The 24,256-nt window shown below is 35.6% G+C and overlaps 1 protein-coding gene across 8 annotated transcripts in view; it reads right to left on the minus strand.

Annotated features, from left to right (window-relative positions):
- DMD (dystrophin) overlaps positions 1 to 24,256 on the minus strand; it is a 721,719-nt gene that overhangs the window by 33,607 nt on the left and 663,856 nt on the right. For all 8 annotated transcript variants that reach the window (XM_072414251.1, XM_072414268.1, XM_072414235.1 and 5 more), the window contains 6 exons: positions 23,019 to 23,220; positions 21,730 to 21,815; positions 18,547 to 18,704; positions 5,856 to 6,022; positions 3,420 to 3,531; positions 1,768 to 1,904 (listed from right to left, as the gene is read on the minus strand). In XM_072414251.1, coding sequence (XP_072270352.1) covers positions 1,768 to 1,904; positions 3,420 to 3,531; positions 5,856 to 6,022; positions 18,547 to 18,704; positions 21,730 to 21,815; positions 23,019 to 23,220 — 862 coding nt within the window. The remainder of the gene's footprint in view (positions 1 to 1,767; positions 1,905 to 3,419; positions 3,532 to 5,855; positions 6,023 to 18,546; positions 18,705 to 21,729; positions 21,816 to 23,018; positions 23,221 to 24,256) is intronic.

Below are 24,256 nucleotides of genomic sequence, written 5' to 3' on the forward strand. Positions count from 1 at the left end.
AAATATTTGGCTACTGCATTATGTTGTGAAATACATAAACCTACAGAGACCATTATAGCAACAGGACAGATGTGTCTCCATCAGCGTAAAAACCTGCTACCAACAAGAAGCTTCCTAAAGTTTTCATGTTAAATGTTGGCTTCTGACAGATGGGAAAATGAACACTTTGTGATCTGCACCTGGCGTGTGATTGGTAACATCATGAATAAATGTGTTTAGATAACATACTACTGCTGGAATCAATCATTTTTCTGAAAGTCTTCTCCTTTCTATTTGTCTTTGAAGATAACTACACACATTAAATTTCTCAAAGCTTTTAAACCCTACCTTGCAACATTCAACTTAATATGAAGGGCTGAAGCTTTACAATTGTCTTACTAATTCAATAAAACTTTAATGAACATGTTTACAGGCATATTTTTACTCATCAATATAGCTCAAACATATTCTACAGAAATGTACAACTGACAACGACAAAAAAAGTTTTTCTTTTGGTGTCAGGATTGTAACTGTAAAAAGGCAATTTATTGAACTGTTTCCAATATTATAAAAAAAATGCAGCAGTAAAATATTAGGTATCTAAAGCCTACCAAATTAAATACCAGCCTTATCTATACTATTAAAAGAAGAAAAAAAAAAAAAGCTGAAGACTACACTATTCTGGCTGGCAATGCATCCTCAATACTATCCAATATACATATATACAAATACATATATATATATATATATATATATATATATATATATATATATATATATATATATATATTATATATATATAGGTATGCATACAGGAATGTTGTTGATACCTTGTATATTTGAAAGTATTGGCAATTTGTTGTCACCTGTAATGTTTTCTCTGATAAAGTATAAAGACAATAGCAAAAACACCTGGGAAGGGAATAACCAAAGATTCTGACCACTAAACCCCAAGTTACATTCATGCATATACATATTTATTTCAAAGGCACTCTTCAGCTTCACTATATGGGAAATACTATATATAACTTTTTTTAAAGTAACTTTAAATAATTTTTTACAGACATACACTGTAAAGCTAATGGTTACTTGAGTCATAGGTAAAGTACAGTAGACAATTGCGGCTGTTTCCACAAGGTAGATTTTTGACAGTCCTCCAGAATGTTACTCTGGAATACCATAGTTGGTGATTTATGCCAAATGGTAATACACCAGGTTTTCATAATACAAAAAATGTTAATGACCCTTTTTTTCCAAATCAATTTGTATTTAGCTTTAATATCTGGAACCTGTAAACACAATCTTTAATGTGGCTCTAAAAAAAAGGGTTTTATACAGATATATAAATGAAAGCTTTATGGGCTGATCAGGCACCTATTTCAGGGTACCATTTACTTACAACTGTCTAGTAATCATTTTATACATCACTTTAGCCTAAAATGACTGCACTTAGCTCATTGGGACATAAAAACATAAAAGCAATGTCCTAAATCTGTCTGTGTAGCAGTTTTACATGTAGGTAGCTCGTTTAGAAGTCCTTTAAATATATATGTATTTTTTTTTGATTTCATTACTATTTCTCCTTGCACTTTTGTGGATTATTATATTACTCAGATACTGTGCTCTATGCAGGTGTAAATAATACTGCAGATTTTCCAAACACACCAGCTTGTGTTTCTTATAGCCAAATCAAACCCCAGAAAAGATGAGGTGCTAACAAAAAAAACCCAAAAAACTGGGAGAAGGAAATTGCCAAGCGTATTTGGAGGCCCAGTAGAAAGTACTCACGTATCCATGTTGTCTCCTTCTAGGACAGTCTGAACAGGCAGATAACCCATCCTTGGGTGCTTAGCAAAGTATCTTTTTGTCCTAAATTTATTCTTCAAAACCTTTGCAAAGTCGCGTACATCTTCTCCAGATGTAGTCTGAAAGGAGACAAATAAATTTCTTTGTGAATGTGAGACTTGATGGCATGAATTAAAAAGTAAAGTGAAAAGCGTGGTTTGCTTTCAGACGGGAACCGCAGCTGTGAAATAACGGAGTCAAAAGGAAAAACAAATCCTTCAATGGATTTTAAATTCAGCTTGGCATTCTCCTTGAAAAAGTCTGTATTCAGGTATTAAATGTTTCACAGAAAAGTATTTGGCACCTGCCTTTATTTAGTGGCTTACAACAATGAGATTTTGCTTTTCCTGGTTTGTTCTTTTTTTGCTTTTAAGTTCAAAGCTAAACTCAGTCACGGACCATGGTTTATGGAAGCCAAAAACCTCAACAAAAACAAAGAACCATTTTTCTTAATCTATTCATGTCAAATCCAGCTAAGAAGGGTGCATTTATGTTAATAGCTGCACAGGCTCCTATAGGCAAACAAGACTATAATCTATTATAACAGATTTGAAAAAAATACAGTACAGCATTTTAAGTGTACCTGCATACAGGTCAACAATTGAAATGCACAAGTCCATGACTATGTTGTGAGCCAACAAAACAAGCAATGTGAAGCATGCTAATGGATTTATTTACTTACAGTACATAAAAAGGGTTGTGCACCTACTGAACCCAAACAGAAGTAAACCTCAGCCGTTTAAAATCAATAAAGTAGTAATAGATGGCTTCTAATATTGGAATTTTATAACATATCCGATGCACAGATAGGTAGTTGCTGAGCACTTGTTAGGAGACTGTTACATACAACCCCACAGAAATCACTTGAAAAAGACACAATTGGTATCTGAGAAAGCAGTAGAGCTGGTTAAGGATTAATATAGTTCTCACAGATAAAGTCATAAGATATCTGCCTAATATTGAATACACAGTCACAACTAACAAAGCCATTTCTAATTACTTGGTTGGTGTAAGAATGCAATGTGTGGTTAATCCTTTCTCCATTTTCTCTATACAAAGTGAATATTTGGCACTTACTTGGTCACAATGACATTCTAACAGGTTATAAAATCTTGATCTCATTCAGGCTTAAAAAGAATGGACAAAGTATAGATATCCAAACCCATAGGTTATTGTGTAAAATTTAAGAAGTGGTGTTTAATCTGTACAGCTTTAAAATGAATAGGTTGAACTCACACAGCAGAATTCAAAGCAACTATCACCAAAATGAAGAGAGTCAATGTGTGGTGTTGTTTTCAGTTTATCAAGCAACAAGCTTTTTTTTCTTACAAAAAGTTACATGCTCATTGATGCTTAGTAAAATATGTACCAGACCAACACATTTTTGATTGTATTAATGTGATTGCTGTTTGTTCTGAAAATACAAAGTTAATAAAAAATAAAATGTTTAAAAAAAAAAAAAAGTTATATGCAACGAGAGCATTGGTTAAGGTGTACTCACACTATTTACGGTGTGTGCATAAGGAATTTGACAATTTAAGTTAGTTCATCACATTAGAAGAATCATTTATAGGTTATGAAATATTTGAACTTACAGGAGTGCAATATTCCACCATTGGATAGTGCATTTTGTGACCTTTTGCAACACGGCCAGAAAAGAAGCAGCTTTGGCAGATGTCATAGTTAAAGTGCTTTAAACTTCTGTACCTAAAATAGAAAATAAAATACAATAATAAAGAATGCCTTTGTAAAATGTTTCTTTTTTTTTATTATTATTTACCACTGTAAACGTATTGAGCCATTGAGTAGAATATATTCAGCTTTGCTCCAAAATTAAGATAATGCATAGGCAGCAATTATGCTTATATTCATTGGTGTTTTTGGGAAATATAGCCATTTGAATTCGAACACAGCTACATGAACAGTTTTTGACATAGGAGAACTTTATTAGGACAAGCTACAGCTTTATAAGATCAGGGCATTGCAAAGCTGGTAAAACACATTTTTCCTTGGGTATAAAGCCATAGTACAGAGGTTTGTACCTACTATATACTATAGTATATATATATATATATATATATATATATATATATAGTATATAGCTGGATACAAAACTACTGCAAATTATATTAAGTTATTCAAAATCTCAAAAGATTGTTTAGAAAGCTACACATATCTAGAGAGTACTAGGCCACTTGAGTTAAGGAAGTGCACACTAAGATAAAAACTAAGGAACATAATGTATTAAAGCTGATAGACAGCACATGGCATCCATTATATGTATCATTCTACAGTATGTTTTCCTATTCAATCAATACTGGTTGTCAGGCAAGTATAAACAATGAACCCTCTAGAGAAACCATACTTGTAAAATCATAGTACATCACCTGGTAAAGTTTACTACCTGTGGCTGAAAAGCCCTTTCCCAACCATTCTACTTTATGGAGCATTTCATACTTGTCTACAGAGAACAATTCTATTTAGTATTTTAACACAGCAGAGGTGCACACAGAGGTTTTTGTCTGTAAAATACTGTGGGAGTGAATAAAACTGCCATTTTCTCTCAAAGGTAGTAATGATTTCACAGTCTATTGGATAAATGTATTTTGGATGAATTCTACTGAGATATTTGCAAACTGTACAGATGAATGTTATACTTTTGGCGTGCATGTTTTTTTTCTCTCTGAAACTTACTAAGCTGAATCAACCATGAATGTCTGCTATGAAAAGGAAAAAAAAAAAAAACAACAAAGTTTATCCATTTAGGAAATATGCTGTTTTTAACACAGGGCGTTTTATCGTAGTACAATTATTGTAGGTTGTATACAAAAAATGATTTAACATCCTTGGTACAGTGTAGATAATTTGTTTTTTTCTTTGAAGCTACGGACGGACACACAGACACACACACACACACACACACACACTACGGGTGGCACTCTGGAGTTTGCAGTGCTAGGTCCCAGGTTCGAATCTCAGCCATGTACCCTGTATTACGACTGGGTAATGGTGTTTAGGTGAGTAGATGCATACATAGAAATAATCTCCTTTATGTGCAAGCTGTAAACCAGTACGGGAAAGGAAAGTGGGGAGAACAAGTAGGAGGCGAGTGTGGGGACAAAAGATAGTGATCATAACATTGAATTGTTTGATGACCTGGCACAGTGACTTGCTAAACAACATCATGGCACACCTATATTGTCGAATGATTGTCTCAGGCTGCAAAAATGTAACCTCTATACAAGATTTTAGAAAAAGACATTGATATTCATATAGCTGTAGGACCACCACAACCTTGTCGTTTTGTCAGCTCACCATTTGTGATTCTGACCAGATTCGTTGCACTTTTATGGCTATCAAACAAGGGAGGTGGTGTCTGGGAAGGGAAAGACTGGACCAGCACTATAAAGGAAGATTACAAGACCAGTTCCCCTGTGCAGGAGGCAGTGGTGCTTGGTTGTGCCCTACGGAAATAGGTTAGGCAAATTCACATACAGTACTTCTTGACTGCTGTCATAGAGAGAATATCTAAATGCATGTAGGACTTTGCACCTTCTTTAAAAGACCTCCTAAATTGATTTGGCCGAGGTTCAGCTTTAACCAAAGTCACTTTGCTTCGTTTTGCTTTTTAACTTTACTTTTTCCCATTAAATAAAAAGATGTCCAGCAATCCTATTATTCAAGCAGACAAATTACTGGTAGAATTATAAGACATTGTGCACTATTTGCTAAATGTAACTCAATTTGCTATTTCAAACCTCTAGCAAAGCTTTAAGTATATTCATAGCAATACATGGCAAGGAGGACTTTTTTTTAGATAAAGTAAATAAAAGATAAGATAAAGATAAAGATAAAGATAAAGTAGATAAATAAGAAAGCAATATTCATAGTCGCTTAGATATAGCTGTAAATAACAAATATAATATTGGATTGTGAGGGTTTGGCGCTTTGCTCTTTAAATAAGGGTTGTACACCAGAGCTGACTGAAAAAATGACTGACCTGACTATGTATCTATGCAACATGGTCTTACCTGAAACCAATAATTGGACATTCCTTACAGATATTACACTTGGCTTGATGTTTGGCAGTTTCAGCAGCAGCAACTCTATGAAGCACCGGTAGCCAAACCATCGACTGTGGCTCCAATCTCATCCAGTCCAGAAACAGGGCTGCCTCGATTTCTGGTTTATTATTGGCCTGTAAAACATGTTTAAAGCACAAATGCTTTAATATTATTAAAAAGTAAATAAATAAAAAAAAACCCACGCCAAAAACAGCAAAACATTTTTACCTAAACGGGGGAAAACATAATTCAACAAATACATGAAGACAGACACTTAACAATTATTAGAACATAGATGAACAGCTCCAATTAACATCAATTAAATGCATTCTGCTAGATACTGCTCAGAAATAAAAGGCTACAAAATATCTGATTACTTATTCAAAATCAGTGTCCAACCTTTAAACCATGCAAAAGACGCGATTATATCTTGGCTTTATCCAATAAAGTTCGGACACCTGAATGGTATATGTACATTTTTTTTTTATTTGAACTTTTACCCACACAAGGTCCAATATATTCTGATATAATCACATTTCTTTAATTACCTTGTATTGTTAAGAAACTAGATAAATATTGACCTTTACTAGATCAAAATCACTGCTTGAGGACAAAAAACAGATCTGATTGGATACCCTATGTGGTAGCATATATGCACCATGTTTACAATTCTTGATAAAATGAAAAGATTTTGATCAGCATCTTTCAGCTGAATGCACACAGCTCCTATACATTCTCTAATAACTTAGGGAAACAATTATAGGTAAGTTGTAGTGCAGACAGAAGACTAGGGCATCTGTGAAGGGAATTCATTACAATGACATTATCTCTCTTTGTGACCTTGTAAATGTCTTGTTTTTCCAATGGTGCAGATATCAGAATTAGATATTTCTGTCAACAAGAGCTCGGAATGTCTGCAAAACCCCAGACGGGGAAAACAAAACTTTAATAAAGGTGCAGGCATGTGCAAGGAAATATATTCTGTTTAAATACACATTTACACTACAAACATCTCCAATTTGTAAATGCAAACATTTACTTAAGTACAAAAATGAACAAAGAATTATTCTATGAATATGGTTTGTAGGAAACAAAAAAACTCTTGCTATGCCTTGTCTGGACTTTTCACAATGTTAGGCAATGTAACAGCTGCCACGATGGGCAACAGGTAAGAATCATTTACATCAGTTGACAATTCTTACAACATCCTTTTTCAGGTAAAAGATATATTTAAGATATATTTATAAATTTTATACAGATTTGTGAGTTTATTTTCCATATAATAAAGGTTCATAAAGCTGTGTTTAATTCAAAGAGGTTTTTCACTAGAAATTGTGAACAAATAACACATCCTATCAAACAAGGTGTCAATGATGCAGTTCTACTCTGATTATCATATGGATAACACAGCGTAACAAAATCTAATTTACAGTCTTAGATCACATATCTGTTAAGGCATGCTGACTTTTTCCAGCTACAGATTGTGTTATATTACAGTATTATGTAAAAAATTGTATCACAACTTGAGTTGCTTCCTTGGAGGAAGAGCAGCCCTCGGGGGGTTATTTATTTATGCTGGGAATAGATCCTCACATTACATGTTTAATTTGCTGATGCTTGATATATATAAAAGCTAAACTAAATGTAGCCCCAAAAACAAAGGGTTACTAAAGAAGAATAGGCTTCTCACTTAGCAAAGAGAGTTTTCACTTTGCTCAGTGAATGAGGTGAAGCTCTGCTGACCTCAACAATCCACTTATCTATGCATGTGAATATAAAAAAAAAATACCAATGCAAGAAAAATAAACCTTGCAATAGGAAAATTCAATGCCTAAAAGCCTTTAAAAAGATGATCCCAACGTCTCCTGTCAACACAATAATTGGGGTCGGCTTAATGAATGTGAACAAACCAAGACAAGTACTCCATTCCAATGTTGAAGGGAGGTGAAGGAAGCAGAAGGCAATTTAAGGAGGTGATGATCACTGTGCTCTGTAGTAGTTGCTTGAATTATTCAGCTGACAGTAAACTATTAGTAATCTAGCTGGCACCAAGACAGTACCATAAGTGTGGCAATGGAGCATGTGAAATTGCATCAAGCAGCTGGTACAACAATCACCACCTAGGGCTCTTCTTTTTTAAAAACTGGCACCTCACGTAAGCAGATAAAATACTAAGCAAACCTCATGTAAGCAGATAAAATACTAAGCAAACCTATGAATTTAATATTGCTATAAAAATGGCATGTTGAACAATAAACCCAATATGAATAAGTACAGCAAATAACACAAAACAATTTACATTTTTCCTAATGTTTCAGTTGCCATTGGTTTGCTGAGATTTTGCAAGTTCTTTCAGGTGTGACTTTAGGGAAAAGGCAAACATAACCAACTGTCAGTCAGTAACAGCTTATTAGGCCATGCTGTCTATGGATCATTTCAGACTTGCAGACAGTGTTCTAGTGCAAGCTTAATCATGCTCCCAAATGCATTGGTGTGGATAGGAAGTATCTGTGCACATGTTTGCATGCGACTGTGGTAAATCACAGTCCAGTTCCTGAACATGGCAAGTTTTTTTTTTTTCTGGCCAAACAGCTCCTTCCTTTCCTGTCTAGAAGAATCGCACCTCAACTACATGACAAAGTGGTTGCCAAATTCTGTGGCTGACAGCACAGTAGTTGAATCCCCCAGTGAAGGTCTACTTTAAGCCCCCTCCAGTCTCTGCTATGGTCACCAAGACTGAACTAAATTCCATGTGTGTGTTTTAAGTGCATGATGTGCTTGTACAGTAGGCACCTCCCAGTCTAAACCACATCTTTCCCTAGCAAATCTTTAACAAAGGATCACAAAGGGAGGTAAAAGTCATCAGATACTGAAATTGTGGCTGCAACCAGGGATAGGTAAAACAAGAGGTAGTGGTGTGACTTGCTTAGTCATATAATTTTGCAGAAACTAGTAAAATACAAGATTTTTTTTTTCCCAGAAAAAAAATAGTGACATGGTTTTTGGATTAGGAAAAAAGAAATCCATACATGGGACAACATAGAAGAACTCAGCGCTACAAGTGAGCCAACCATTCTGCCACCATGCAGGATAAGCTTTTACTTTATATATACATATATGTAATGAAGGCATGAAAACTACTCTAGACTACAAATGAGTGTTACTTTCTGGCTCTAGAATGGAAATGATTGTTTTTCTTACCAAATGCAAATTAAACATATTATTCTAAAATATGTGCACGGGAGATAAAAGATTACAATATATAAATAGGTCAGCATATATGTTTCCAGGAACAGTGAACAAAGTCATTAGAGGGATGTTTATCTACAGAGACTCTAATGTTTCAAGAATCAATATTCCAGTACATTAATGGAGCGGCTGATTAATATGCATTTTTTAATAGGAAAAGATGCATTCTATATTGAATAGAGCACTGCGTGCTACAACCAGAATTAGAATGAGCAGTTAAAAGCATCAGGCTGCCTCATAGTAATCAGCATAAATTAGGAAGACAGAAAAAGGCACACTGAGAAAGCCGCAATTCAGTAAAACAATATATCTGATTTATTCTGCAGCCTATAATCAATGTTAATTTGTTAATTGTCATAGAGGTGGATGGCTGATCTGACGTATCGTTTGAACTGGCTTGGTCAATAAAGTGGCGATTAGCTGTTAAAAAGTATCTGAGATATATATTAGGAGGAAGGTGTGTGATCGGAGGCAGTATTTTAAAATGAGACAGTATGAATGTGTTACAATTTTCTGAATGACCTCCAAAGTCCACAAAGGGCAACACTGAGGATTTTACTAAATCAAAAAATTTACTGCTGATCTTAATCAGGTCAGAATGAAAAGTGATTTGTAAACCTTCTCTTTGTCCTACTAAGCTAAAAAAAATTGTTTGTCCACCCTATTTTTCCTTGTCATATTCTGCCATTATGCCTTTAGTATAATTTGTCTTATAAAATGGTAAATTAAATGACCCTCTTCATCTAAGCACATGGCCACCCAAGTTAGTATATAAATACCATGATATTTGCCAATGTGTATGAACACATTAAATATAAATACTCCAATCTATATAAAAATACATACTGTAATGATATGTGCATCTTTAATAATCCTTCGAGGCATAAATGCTGTTTTTTTAGGCATGTGCTAGGCTAAAACCATTTTTTTTAGCATTTATACATTAATATATGTTGCTGCTTATGTTAATCCTTAGTATTCTAATAAATGGTTGCAATATCTAGAGCTGGTTATTCTGCCAATTTAGGCAAAATGCATGTGTACAAACTCTGAAAACCAAGCACTTCTAGGCACCTACACATCTAAGAGGTCACAAGAGAATCCCCAAAATTCTGCAACTTTGTTCTGTATCACTTCCAAGCCAATATACTGCTCAGCTTTTCTTTTTATGTGTCCTCTTTTGCTTAACTGTTTTATGCTCTTTAGACCTCACTTTAATGCATCTGCGCCAATACATCCTGTCCATGTTTGCCAATCTTCACTATTTCTCCACCTGCTCTAAAACAGTTTTTTTTGTATACCTTCCATTTTTCATCCAATTTCATCTGAATACATATATATAAATATATATATATATAAATACACACATACATACATACATACATACACACACACACACATACATATATATATATGTGTATGTATTTTATTTATATGTATTGTATTATTTATATTTTATTTTAAGAATGTTACCTTTGTTTTAAACAGGAGGGAGCTTTAAAAAGTGGTTTATTGTCACACTTTGCAAAAAAAGGCAAAATCTGCTTGGGTATATCACTTTCCAGAGCAGTGATTGGAAAATCTGTACAGCGGGCAGTGCCATCGCAGACCGGTAACCTTAAAGTAATTGTTTCTTACACAGAGCAGAGGTTTTCTTTCAGCTTTTCATTTCCCTGCGGGCAAACACCTTTCTAAAAACTCTGCAGCCTGTATTTGCTTTTGAAAACCGGTCACATTCGTTTGTTCTTCCATACAAACAGGGCACATAAACCCCGAGTGAAATGGAAGCAGAGGCAGAGCTGTTTTGATGACATTTACTGTGCTGCTTCGCATAGAGTAGGGGGTTGAGCAGTGAGCATTACTGTTCTCCCAGGGCTAACATGATCTGTCAGGGGACCACACAATATGCCAAACAAACAAACAGGGATTTTTTTCATTCATCTGCACTATACAATACTGCAATCAGCATGTTCCGGATTGTTGTATATTCCCAAAAGGAAAATAAAGAGAGGCTGCTTTCCCTTCCACTACTTCCCTGAGCCTGCAATCGGTACGGGGAACAAGGTCCGCAGCTCTAGCCGGTGCCCCACCCCCCCCCAGCGGGATCCTTTTCGTGATCCTGATAGGGGGTGCACCGGCTGGAGCCACAGACAACCAAAATTTTCTTGCAGACCACCGGTTGACGACCGCTGGTTTATCAGACATCAGGGGATCATTGTACAAATGTAAGATTTTTTTGCCCAAGACAAGCACGTCCATTCCAGTAGGGCAAGAATCATATGGCATGTGTGCATAGCTTCAGAGAAAGTTTACACTTGCTTTGGTTCTGTAACATCATTTTAAGAGGCAGCAGAACTACAGCAATATGCACCCAGCATCGGAAGGACTTATTGCATAAAGTGGTAAAGGAAATTTTACTTGACTTGATTGAGCAATACCAAAAACACAGTATTGACTGTCTCGAAGACCATTTTAACACTATTAGGATCTTCAATTACGTTAACTCGCCACAGCATGCAATACATAGTAGATAAGGACCTGCTAAGTTACTGGTTGTAATCTTATTATTAACTAAGGAAATGGAAGACATCTACTATCACTGTGTTGCTTTTACAATGTTTCTGTTAGATTGGCTCCATTGAACTGCATGTAATTGCTGCAGAGCCGCAGGAAGTAGGCACAATGAGGAAATTTAACAGTACAATTGGACATCCTAGGCCAAATCACACGTTGGGGCGCCAAGCTTTTTTTCTATGCACTATTGTGCATTTTAGATTGCTTGTTACTTTAGATGTTTCATTGAAACCCAACTCCTCTAGCTGTTAAAAAAAAAAAAATAATAATAAGCCAACGGCTTTGCCTTTGGAACTGAGGAGAGGAAATGCAAAATAAAACACTATTTTGACAAGTTGACAATAAAAGAACAGTGATATACACTCAATATGCTGCACCCAAGTCACATTTAGAAGGGCATAACTCCATACCAGCTTAAAATTAGCAATGTGGTGTTACCTATTACAAGATATTAAACATTTAACATTTTCTAGCTCTACTGCTGACTGCTAATTTATGAAGTAGACTAGGAGGTCTGAAATACTCTTTATAGAGGAGGTCCAAAATTGACTTTGCCAGATTATTACTGCTTACTTATGGCTTCTTAGCTTATAAAGTAACATATACTAATATGCATGCTTTTATCCACGTTGTACTGCTGTGTATTGGTATATGTATTGGTCCAAGCAGATTTTACTGAAAACAACATTTTGCAGCACAACAATGCTTTCCCTGTGAACCAATTCTAATTTTTATGTTACGTATATACCTAAAGTTCCAATAAATTTTCACATGTTCTATAGGGAGGTCACAATTCACAATATACAGGTTTACAATACATAAAATGACCACATTCAAGGTGAAAATCAAAACTGGATTCAATTTAAACTCGAATTTTTATGCTAATAATTTGATATTTTGTGATTTGGAGGCTTACAACCTGCATACTTGTATAGTGATTGCGGCCTACTCTGGGCAATAATTTGGCTTGAGTTTAATGTGCCTTTATTTGTTTACTACTTCTCTTAGATTGTACCCTCTTCAATTGGTGTCATCTTCTATTCCGGTGTCATTATTTGTACTGTTTGTTCTGCAGGTTTGTCATTTGCAACCCCAATGCAATGTGTAATATATTGATGTTCTACAACTAAGAATAACAACATTAATTTTCCCTTCTCACGTGTCTAAAATTCACATGTAATGCTGAGACTTGATGAATGAAAGAACTAAAAGTCCAATGAATGAAAGAGGCAGGGCAAGGACAATCAGGCTGGGGGAGAATGGGCTAGAACAGTGTTTCCCAACCTTTCTTAGTCGCGGCACATATTTTACAATTAGAAAAATCCCACGGAACACCACAAAAAGTCAGACACGTAAATTAGCTACCTGCTGCCATCTAGTGGAAGAGTTTTTTTTGGTTCTGCCTATCACTATACATTGCTGGTATAGACAAATGAAGACAATTTTTTTGCAGTAAATAAATCATTTTGGGACCAATTAACTGAAATTGGATAATTTCCCACGGTACACCCGAAGATCTCTCAAGGCACACTAGTGTGCCGCGGAACAGCGGTTGAAAAACACTGGGCTAGACAACACAGAACACCATCCAGCCTACATCTGGCTTCTTTTAGCTTCTAATGAACATAGTGGCCCTGATTTACTAAAGTTCTCCAAGACTGGAGAGAATACACTTTCATCAGTGAAGCTAGGTAATCCAGCAAACCTGTAATGGATTTCCTAACAGTGAATCTATTTGTTGGCTTTTGTTAGCAAATGTTTTCAATCCTGGACCAGATCCATTGCAGGTTTGCTGGATCACCCAGCTTCACTGATGAAAGTGTATTCTCTCCAGCCTAGGAGAACTTTAATAAATCAGGGCCAGTGAGTTATTCAGTGTGTCATGACACCAAAATTATTATTTTTAGCACAAAAGAGATCCTGTATACCTCTACAATCTAACAATTTTAAAAACAAACATGTGTCCCATAGGATGGAAAAGACATTTACATAGGGACAAAAATCATTCCACAAAATTCGGTCTTCACTGCTCCAACACCATTGCCTTCCAACGATCATTCCCTGATAAACATAATCTTGCAGAGCCTGATAATATTTTGAGACCATAACCCCATTTTATTTCCTTGTTTTTCTTCCTGTTTCTACTCCTCCTTTATTTCTGTTCCTATTTTCTGTTTTATTCATGTGTGGATTTCTTTTGTTGTTGGTTTGCTTGCTTTTACGCTGAAGTGAACACCTTTCATACCAGTCCATACTGCTTACCATGACAAATGCTAGTGGAATTTCTGACACACTACCTTATGTATTGTTATCTTGCATTACACAGTTTATTGTAATTTTTTTAAAAATCTTATTCAAATTGTAATTATCCTTTGTTTTGTATTCTACTTTCTTCTGTTTTCTTTTAAATTAAAACTAAGACTATTGTAGAGGAAGAGAAATCATTTTGAAAAAGACATAACAAAGAAACGTTACCTATTACTTATTTACTGGTCACTTTGTTTTTTGGAGCCACTTTTTTGGACTCATAAGGTAGCAAACAAGAAATGGTTTATGCCAATCTTCTAAAACAAAAAAGACTTGCCAGTATTTGAGGATAAGGGAGGACTACTATTGTACACCTGTGAATGGTGGGAACATTAGGAATAGCTTTGCACAGAAAGTTGACAGCACGTTTATGTATCTGGGAATAGGATGTCAGGAGTAAACATGTAATCTTTATTACAAGTGACAATGTACAACGAAATGGCCACATTTAATGAAGTCTCTTACTGCAATCTCTTTCACTGGAGCCCACAGAAGAAATGGAGAACTCTGGTGTATAGGGTCAGAACAGAAACTGAAGTGCTTGTCCTAATGGGAAATTGAAAGAGCTCAGAATGGTTTACTAATAAAAGCATGTTGTCTCTACCAATGAGCTCTAAAGTAAAGAGCATAATGTTCACTGGCAGCCTCTCTAAAGCCGAAGATGAACCGAATTCCAAAGTATATAATTTTTCAATTGGGACATAATGTATATTTCTTGCTGCATATATCTGCTGCAGATGTATCCTATTCTACGTAAGCTAATGTTTATATAGACATTATTATAAACTCGTCTGGGGTAAAACTGGGAGGTGCAAAATTATAACAACACAAGGTTTTCTTCTATATTTCGATGAACACAGTGTTCTCCCCAGCCCCTTTTAGCTGGGAGCACCACCTGCCACTTTTCAGTAGCCACCCGCCTGTTTTTGGTGGGTTACAATACAGGGGCTGCCACCTGCCTACAATTTCTTCCCACCCGGCTTAAAAACAAATTCTGGGTTCAACACTGCAGTGAAACCATTGCTTTATGTTTCCATGTAAGAATAATATAGGCAAATGTTTGCTTCTCTAGCCTCAGAATCACATATAGGCAATGCTAGCCCAATTACTTGAGAAACAAATGTTTTAAAATTTTGATTTCAAACGCATCTATATTTAATGTCACATGACTGTAAAAGTTTACACTGGTGATTGGTGCTATAACTTACCTAGCGCTAGTATATTGAGGCCTTTTACATTCCAAATTTATATCAAAACAACAAAGCAGCATTATATGTGAAGTGATATGAAGTGGATCACAATATAATGTGAATTCAGTCAATGCAAAAAAAAAAAATTATATATATTATTTATATTTTCACTTTTGCAGGTCTACGAGGAAAGCACAAATTTATATGCAGGTAAATATTAACTCTGAGTGGCAAATCTGATGGGGAGAAGGGCTTCAGATGAAGCAATGCTGGTATTACTATTATTACTTCTCACCCAATTACACTTTAGTAAACCGAGGCACGGTAAGATAAAATAGCTTGCCCTGGGTCACTGGTAAAAATTGAGTCTGTATTATATTCCCAAGGAGGAAGAGATTTGTTTCATAGAATATTGTATGCACAGCTCTGGTATTCTTGTCTGCTAGGACTTGTGCTTGTAGAATAGGACACAGAACTACAAAACGGCTCACTCTTCTAGAATAGAGTGCGGTACGAGCTTCCAGTGTGAGGTCTGCCAGACATCTCAACCCACGCACCGCACAGGAATGACTGTAAACTGAATAGGTATTGCACTAAAGTAGAAAACGTGCTGATCACCTGCTGCACTAATCCAATGTTGTCAAATATACAATCCAATCTATGGGAAAATATGCAAATGATACTAAATGTGGATAGGCTATTTACTGTTATTAGTGTGGAGAATCAATACAATAGTACAAAAATAAGCAGTTTTCAGAACTAAAATATGCTACTCTATACAAATCAGAAATATGCATACTCTAAGGGGGCATAGATACCCATTTCTTTTCTCCAGTTTATAAAAGTTGAAAATGGAAGAATACAATGCCTAAAGTGGCATTACATAAATCACAATATCTTACAACCAGAGATAAAAAGAAGTGTTATAGAAAGCAATAATTGTAATGTGTGTTGGTCAACTTTACTATCTCCTCAGAAAATTTACAGCTTACCAAATTCATTGTTTTTTGTAGCTTCATTTAATTTTAGTGAGACCACTCACATCAAAATTTCCTCAGTTCAATATAAACATATAGTCAGATTGCTAGCTTAAAGCAGAACCAATGTCTTTACATAAAAAAATCCTAGGTGGTAGAGTTTATGGACAGAAGAGACATGCCATGCATTCTTTCCATACCTGCAAATAAAGGCAAGAGTTTACCCAATTTATTGATTGTTGTCAAGACCACAGCAGTAATGGGGCAGCTGTGAGAGCAACAGTAGTAGAGACATGCTTTTCAACACACTACCTGGCACACACAGAAGTGTCAGCAGCAATGCCTCGAGCTCTTCAAGAAAACTGACGTTTTGCCACACATTTCACCTTAAAAATTAAAGCCTAAACTACTACTTTTACAGGACACTCTTTTTCACCTTCAGTTTCCTATACCGTGATGACAGGGTCAACGATCAGGACCCAGGATGACAAGTGAAAATTAGGCAGATTATAGAAAAGTAAATACCTTATTCAGGTAGATAACTATGCCAGCTTTGAAAAATGTCTAACACCGTTCTGACCTCAGTTTACTACAGAAACATTTACGGCACTTTTTTCGAAAGACTTGCATTTTGATAATTGCTATTCTATGAAATGCTTTATAGTCCCCATGGGAAGTGTTTAGGGCAAATCATTAGAGATTACAGAAAGCTTAACATGTACCACATACAAAATTATCAGATTCCCTGTAGATCATTTAGGCAGATCTAATAAGAATATGCAAGTACTGGCTCGGCACAAGTTTAGATGTTCAGTTACACAGCTTGCTATTGAAAATTACTAGAGAGCAGCGAGTAAATTTAACAGCTTGCGTAAGAAGATTGCTGTCCAAATGTTTTTATTCTCAGACGGATTCTTGTAAGGTTAGGGTAGAATGCTGATACGAATATTTAACTGTAGACACCTAGATATGCCTGCATTCTCCATTAGTTATTTTCTTCTCTCAGAGAGCCCATGATGCCCAATATTCAGCATGACATCAACTAGTGATCAGAAGTTATGAATGATTATTACTGAACCCCACTAGGTCACCCTATCACATTAAAAAAACAACAGTGAGTTATTGGTAGGAGTGTGCAAGAACAATTAAATTAGGAAACTGATAAGTGAAGATTTGCCAACTTAACTTTTAACTTTTTTAAACGGACAAGAGGTCATAAAATTCCGAACACCTACATTTTCGTTTAAAAGGACCACACACTCTATAGGAAAATTATTTACATGGCTAAATTTTGAGCATGTGTGCACTTACAATTTGTTTTGACAAATTTCTGCAAAAATCTGTTTGATAATTGCCTATTGCAAGGTGGTAAAATTATTACTATTCCCTGTTCAATGTTCAATCAGTGGGTTGTTTACCCAAATTCACCAAAAATTCAAAATGCATGAAAAGGTCTATATGTGGCTTTTAAATGTGGGAGACATTGAATAATATAAGCAACTATGACATATCACCAGTCCACAGCACAACAATTGCCAATGTACTTAGTGATAATCTTCATTGCCTTACATCATTTAAAAAATTTATTAGGATTACTTGCGTGAGAGAAACTTTTTTATGCTTTGCACCATTTGCATTCTCTTTTTTTCCTTTCTCCTTCTATTTGTAATTACTAAACTTACTTACACAAAAACTCATCAACACAACTCTGCTCTATAGCTATTCTTTCTTCATCACAAACAAATCTTTAAATCCTTGTTATCTTTAAGAAGCTTAAGTTTGCTGGAACCCCGCTGTGCTCAAGCTTGGTTTGCTATAAAGTACATGGGAAAAAAAAAAAGAAAGAAAGAAAAATATAAAGACAAAAAAAAACTGAATGCTTTGCCAAGAAAGGGATTAGCGACCTATGATACGAAGTAATGCTTATAAATAAAACAGCCTATTCAGTTTTTCTATTCAAATTTCTATATAAACTAAATATACAAATACTGTACCCTACTGATGCTAACTTTTTGTCAAGGAGCAGATTCACCTGAATCCTTTCTTCAGAATTTAAAGAGTATACATAACCAAAACTTCCAGATGTGTGGTAAAATATTGTCCCAAAAACACAAGTGAAAAGCAATCCCAATAATGGAGCCCAAAATAAAAATCTCACAGCAGTTTCAACCTTCCCTATTCTTGAAACTAAGAAAAAAGGTTTTGGGTAAGTCACTAATTCTGCACAAGTCTGAAAGGTTGGAACTTTGCATGTTCCAAGTTGCTGAATCACAAGGCAGTGATCAGGTTGACGGTAAATATTGGCAGGTCGTTTAATTGCATCCCTGAAAATAGACTTTCACTTAAATAAAAATTACTTACATACTGAAAGCAGCTCCTGACACTGGGTTCTATGTTACTTCCACCAAAAGAAGCCACTTCACCCAGCTGCCGTGGAATCTGGATAGCATCATGAAGGAGGAGGCCTAGTCTTCGCTGGTCACAAAATCCAGTAGAGCTTGCCACTTGCTTGAAAAGGTCTGCAAAAAAAGGTGTGGTACATCCATATGAGGACATTTTATATACTCTTTTTTAGCCTAACCAGTTTACTGTTAATACAAGTAATTTGTTTAGTTAAAAAAGTTTCAAACTTTGAAGCACCATTTTGAAGCATTAAACATCAATACAAGCTTGGACTTCCATGACTAAACCCTTCATGTACTTAAAAAGAAGAAAGTCTTCTGCTTCCAATTATTCCCTCCAATTTGGCACCAGAATCTTTTTTGGAGTTATTACTTCTGCCTGGCTTCATCTATGTAAGGCGCTCAACTGTGCCAGTGATCTTTTCCATTAACAGTAGGAAAGTGTGAGCTCTGTACAGACAGCACTATGTGCTCTATAAATATTGTGCAGACAATGGAGAAGTGCCCTGCTACACCCCCTGCCTATCTGGGAACATCATCTGTCCCTTCTGCAATAAAAATCATGCCTACTCACAATTTTTAAATGCGGAACTATAGTTTTACTTTAATGACAACTCTTTTATGATAATTGTAAACTAAGCCGTTAATTTTCCATTTATTTTGTTACAAAGTTGCCTATTCTTTTTGGCAAAAAGTCTTTATGATTTTTGATTTTCTAACACAATATGCATGTTTGAGATCTCCCCCGTTTAACAGCTTAATGATACTGAGGTCCGGAGACTGATATCCACTGCAGTATATATCCTTTTTTCAGATACAGCCAAAATTTTTATTGCTGTCAGTGGTTTCCCATGCTGGTGACATCAGACCTTCCACCATTTTTTTTGTCCTTCCACCAGTTTGTTTGAAGGGGTGCCACAGGGACAAAAAAAGAGAAGAAAAAAAAACTAACCAATGTGGCTACAGGCAGAAAAAAAAGAATTTAAAGCAACCAAATAATCTCAAACACAAAAAAATAACTAAAGTTAGGCTTTAATACCCAAGTGGAACTCCGTCAAACTGTATTAATTTAAACTTTTATGGCAACTTTTGTCGCAACTTTTTTTTCCTCTAAAGCATCTTAAGTGCATACATTTAGCAGATTAAACAAAGACTAGCAATAGAAAACCATTGGCTTCCTACATTGTTTTCTTTGTCAAGACTTGTTCAGTTTACCTGTTTAATTTGTACAGCACAGCTTGTGAATGATGGAAACAATGTAAAGCACACAAAGCAATGTCACTGACCATTAATTCATTAAGCGGAGTGGCAAGTCATTTACTTAGACCTTCCCGAACTATGAACGTACATGTTCTATGTGAATTCCTACTTATTCATACAAATTGCTTTGGGAAATCCTAGAAACAAAAAGGCTTTATATATAGTGTGTTTAAATGCAATACAGCAGAAGCCTGAGTACCAATAATCAATTGCAAATGTTAGCTAGCAGAATATAAACCAGAGTTCCCAGTGATTGTTTTGTATTTACTTTTCATTAAATGGTTTCTAGGAAGTCCCTAGCACAGTAAAAGTGATTAAATGACCTGCGAGAACCCAACAAGAGTGCTGAAAACCAAAAGTCATTACACACTTCTTTACAAGCAACACATATTGAGTTTATCTTGTAAATTATAAAAAAAAAATGTTATTTAGCCTAGGTTGGTCTTTTAGGAAAGGTCCTTCTGTATGTAAAAGAACAGCCCCATGCTGCCATATACCATGTCATGTAACGTTTTATTCCCCGTTAAAGCTATCTGCCTAGACTAATAACTGATGAATGCCCCCTAATTTGGTTGATCCAAAACCCATGTATTCATCTAGTGAGTTTATAAACATGTAAACAGGGAAGGGATTGGAGAATTGGTGACTCCCCCATCCCTAGTGCTGACCAAGTCATTGAATATATCCAGAACTATATAAGAGAAGCAAATCAAAACTATGTCGATGATAGTTAAAAGTCATAGGATAAGATGAAAAACAGTTGGACAATTCTCCCTGCTTTAAATGATAACACCATTTAATAAAGAAACATTTAAAGTTTTCCACTAAGCACAATTTCCTATAAAATTTCAATGTAATTCATTCACAAGCATGACACAGACAAATTACTGTGCTTCTCTGCACTGCCATTTTATCACCCACTAGAGGCTTTTTCCAGCTCCCTCCATTAACACCATGTTGTTTTGGTGCTTTTCTGTCCCCAGGCCTCAGCATGTTTTCAGGTGCAGCACTTTTGATTTACTGATTTGTTTACAACTTAAAATTTGTCTGAGCACAAACGGATGTGAAAAAATGACACCCAAAAGGTGCAGATCGCACCTGTAGCTATTATAAATGTGTGTAATATACCTGGAATCTTTCCCAATGGCTCAAAAGCCATTTTCAAAAGGAAACAAATAAAATGTCACGTCATCTGCTATATGAAATATTCTTGGAGTGAGAAACAAAGTTTAACACAGGCAGGATATTTAATATGTACTATAAATTAACACTTGGCAACAGAACATTTTAAAACATGTGCTCCATAAAAACACAAGGGTAATAATGATCTGACACATTCTACTTTATTTAAAATTATATATGTGAAAGGTATATCACACGAAGGGTCAGATATTGGAGCATAGGCCATCATCTTACATAATCTTAGACCAGTATATAGTGTGTATAGCTGAAATTAGCTCCCGATGACAAGGAATGTTTGATTAGCAAAAACTGAATGTCAAATGGCCAAAGGATGCCTATCAGTCACCCTACATGCTCCTTGACCATGACATTAGTCATGGATTTGAATAACTAATAAAGTGCACATGTATGACCTAAAAAGAATTTCTACAACCAAATATTGTCTAAAAGGGTATAATAACTGAACTAGAAAATTCAATTACCACAAAAGTCTAGGCATGTAAGCACATTTTCAGTATTGTTCTGTAGAAGTTCAGCTCTGGGAGCATTGGGATTTTGAAATCTTGCCAAACCTTTTGAAAAATCAGGTGTCGAGTTTTAGGGTCAAAAAACTGTATGGACAGGCATAGTGGCAGTATATGCAAATACTATAAAAAGTATAGGATATTTTTTATAACTAGTTAATACAAAAGAAACTTACATCTGTACTTATCTTCCAGATGTGCTTTACATAGGGAAATAATGCCAGTTTTAAAAGACAACACTCGAATTCTTCCTGTGCGACCCCTAAAAAAAAAAAAGAAAAATCCTATTTAAATATTACGGTAAAATAAAAACAAATTTTGTCCTTGGTGTTTGAAGCCTTTAATAATTAGAAAAGAACTTTAACAAAAACTCTGCTTCTACATCTAAAACAATGTGCAAACCTGGCAGCCTATAGCCAATTAAAATTATCCTTTTAACTTCTTCAATAAAATTCTAGCATTTACATACACATAAAAACAACAGACATGCTTTCAACTGTGCACAATACATCACATTAGTCAGAAAACCAAACTGTAAATTTAGGGTCATTTAAAATTTTTTTACAACTTTCATTTTGTATGTAATTGTTTCTATCTAGATGAACAGAAATTCTGAAAAACAGCATTATATGATACAAACAATTGATCATACTTCCTATCGGAAGAGAGTGTTTAGTATTTGGTTGCTTGTCACAATTATATGGAATCCGTTATATCTACGTTTGCAAACCTCATCATCTCCTGTGATGTACAGCCACATGGGCAATAAAGGGACACTAGAACGTCTTGGTAACACCCTGGAATATCTTTCTAGGGGGAAGTGGTGATACAACAGTATTTTTTCAGCTAAAATTTAGGTAAGCTCAATGGTTTTGCATGGGCATTGATAAAAAGCAATTAAGCCTTGGTAGGTAACTGGGCATTTTTCAGGATCATTTTGATAGGATTTCTTAACTGCCTTAACAAACTGATTTAGTATTCTTTAGCTTGGTGTACAGAAAACATGAAGAGGTTTTAACATCTCTTCTGTATCCTGTAATCAGTGAAGATCAAAGGGGGGATTCAGGGAGACATGGAGCACAAGCAATAAAAAGTTTTTTGCTTTCCAAATAATAAGAAATTACCACAATCCATGCGAGTGTTTATTTTTTCTGTTTATACTGGTATTTCTATTTGAATTGTAGAATAGTTTTCTTTAACAATGTGCCTGCAAAAGGCTAATCAGCTATTAAATTGTGTTATGACAGAAGTAGGCTAGGCCAGGGCAAGCAATCATTTACACTACGCTCGAGAAGTCGAGAGTGCATATTATGTGATTTTATGCTGAAAAGTCGTTTAGCTTCACAGGGTGATCTCTAACCTTCTGCTGCATTTCTGCTGGTGAAAGGGAACAAAAGGTGACATTGCATCATTTTAACCCAATGCATACAGGCACCAATTGTGGTCACGTTATAACATCACTTACGTGTCATAAACATTCAGGAGCCAGTTCAGGCACATGTCCACACAAAGAGGGACATTCACCAGGTTGTTGTGCTCTTGCTCCAGTCGATCATAAATTGTAGTTAGGCAATTAATGATTTGAAGGATGTCCATTAGCTGGTCATTCTGCTTGAGGTTGTGCTGGTCCAAGGCATCGCAGGCTGCAGACAAGCCCAGTAAATCCACTGCAAAAAAAAAAAAAAAGTGTTACGCACCGCACACACGATTGATGGAACAAGTAATACAATATTACAGATACACACGCAAGCATGTATGCATGGCCTCCCTTGTGGTTTCAGGTATATACAGAGGAGTACAGGAGCAGGAGCAGTAATTGGTTATTTAATGTGTTCAGTCCCATAGGAACCTGAGCATACTGCTAATAAATGTGCGGAACTTCTCTAATTTCTAAGAGGTCAATGCATTGGGCAGGCTTTGTTGATGCTTTGTGTAAAAGAAACTTGGTTAACGATTTAATAACACTGCTGTACTTTCTTCCAGCTGTACTTTCTTCCAGCAGAAAATCCTCAGTACGGAGAAAAGGTAAAATTATACTGTCAGAGTATGTAAGGCAAATGGTGTTTATCTGCCTGAAATAATCAGCTTGCAGGTTTTCATTTTCTACTTTGAACCATGATTTAAAGCAAAACTCCAGCTACAAATCAATACACATGTACTTTCCGACCTGGCGCTGTTGCCCATTCCCAGGCACACCATAAAACTAATGTTTTGCAGCTGGAGAGGCAACCTGCATGGTGGGCCACATGGTGTGGCAATTCTTTCCATCTGAAATTGGTCTATGCTTGGCTTTTTGACTTGTTATATGTTGCAGTCACAGTCCTGAAACAACAGGCTTCAAGAGTCAGAAAGAAAACACTTTTCCAAACCAAAGCACCAGAATGACATCCAGAGAACAAACATTTCAAGAGAAGAATAAAGGAATGGCATCCTCTAGTAATCAGGGTCCTAGATAGTAATAGTGTCCCCTTTAAATGTTTATCATTGATATGGTTGGGAAATGATTGATTGAGATATATATATATATATATATATATATATATATAGTGACACCAATGCAGGATTGGTGGTGAAAGGGAGATATATTTGCCCAGGATTCCTCTTTTATGTGAGGTATACTTGCCCAAGATTCCTCTTCTGTGTGAAGTAGCAGGTGGAAGACTCTCACCTGTGAGGTAATTAATGAAGAAGCTCTGAGGGTGG

The sequence above is a fragment of the Pyxicephalus adspersus genome, chromosome 1, assembly GCF_032062135.1.
Source record: "Pyxicephalus adspersus chromosome 1, UCB_Pads_2.0, whole genome shotgun sequence".
Classification (NCBI taxonomy): Eukaryota; Metazoa; Chordata; class Amphibia; order Anura; family Pyxicephalidae; genus Pyxicephalus; species Pyxicephalus adspersus.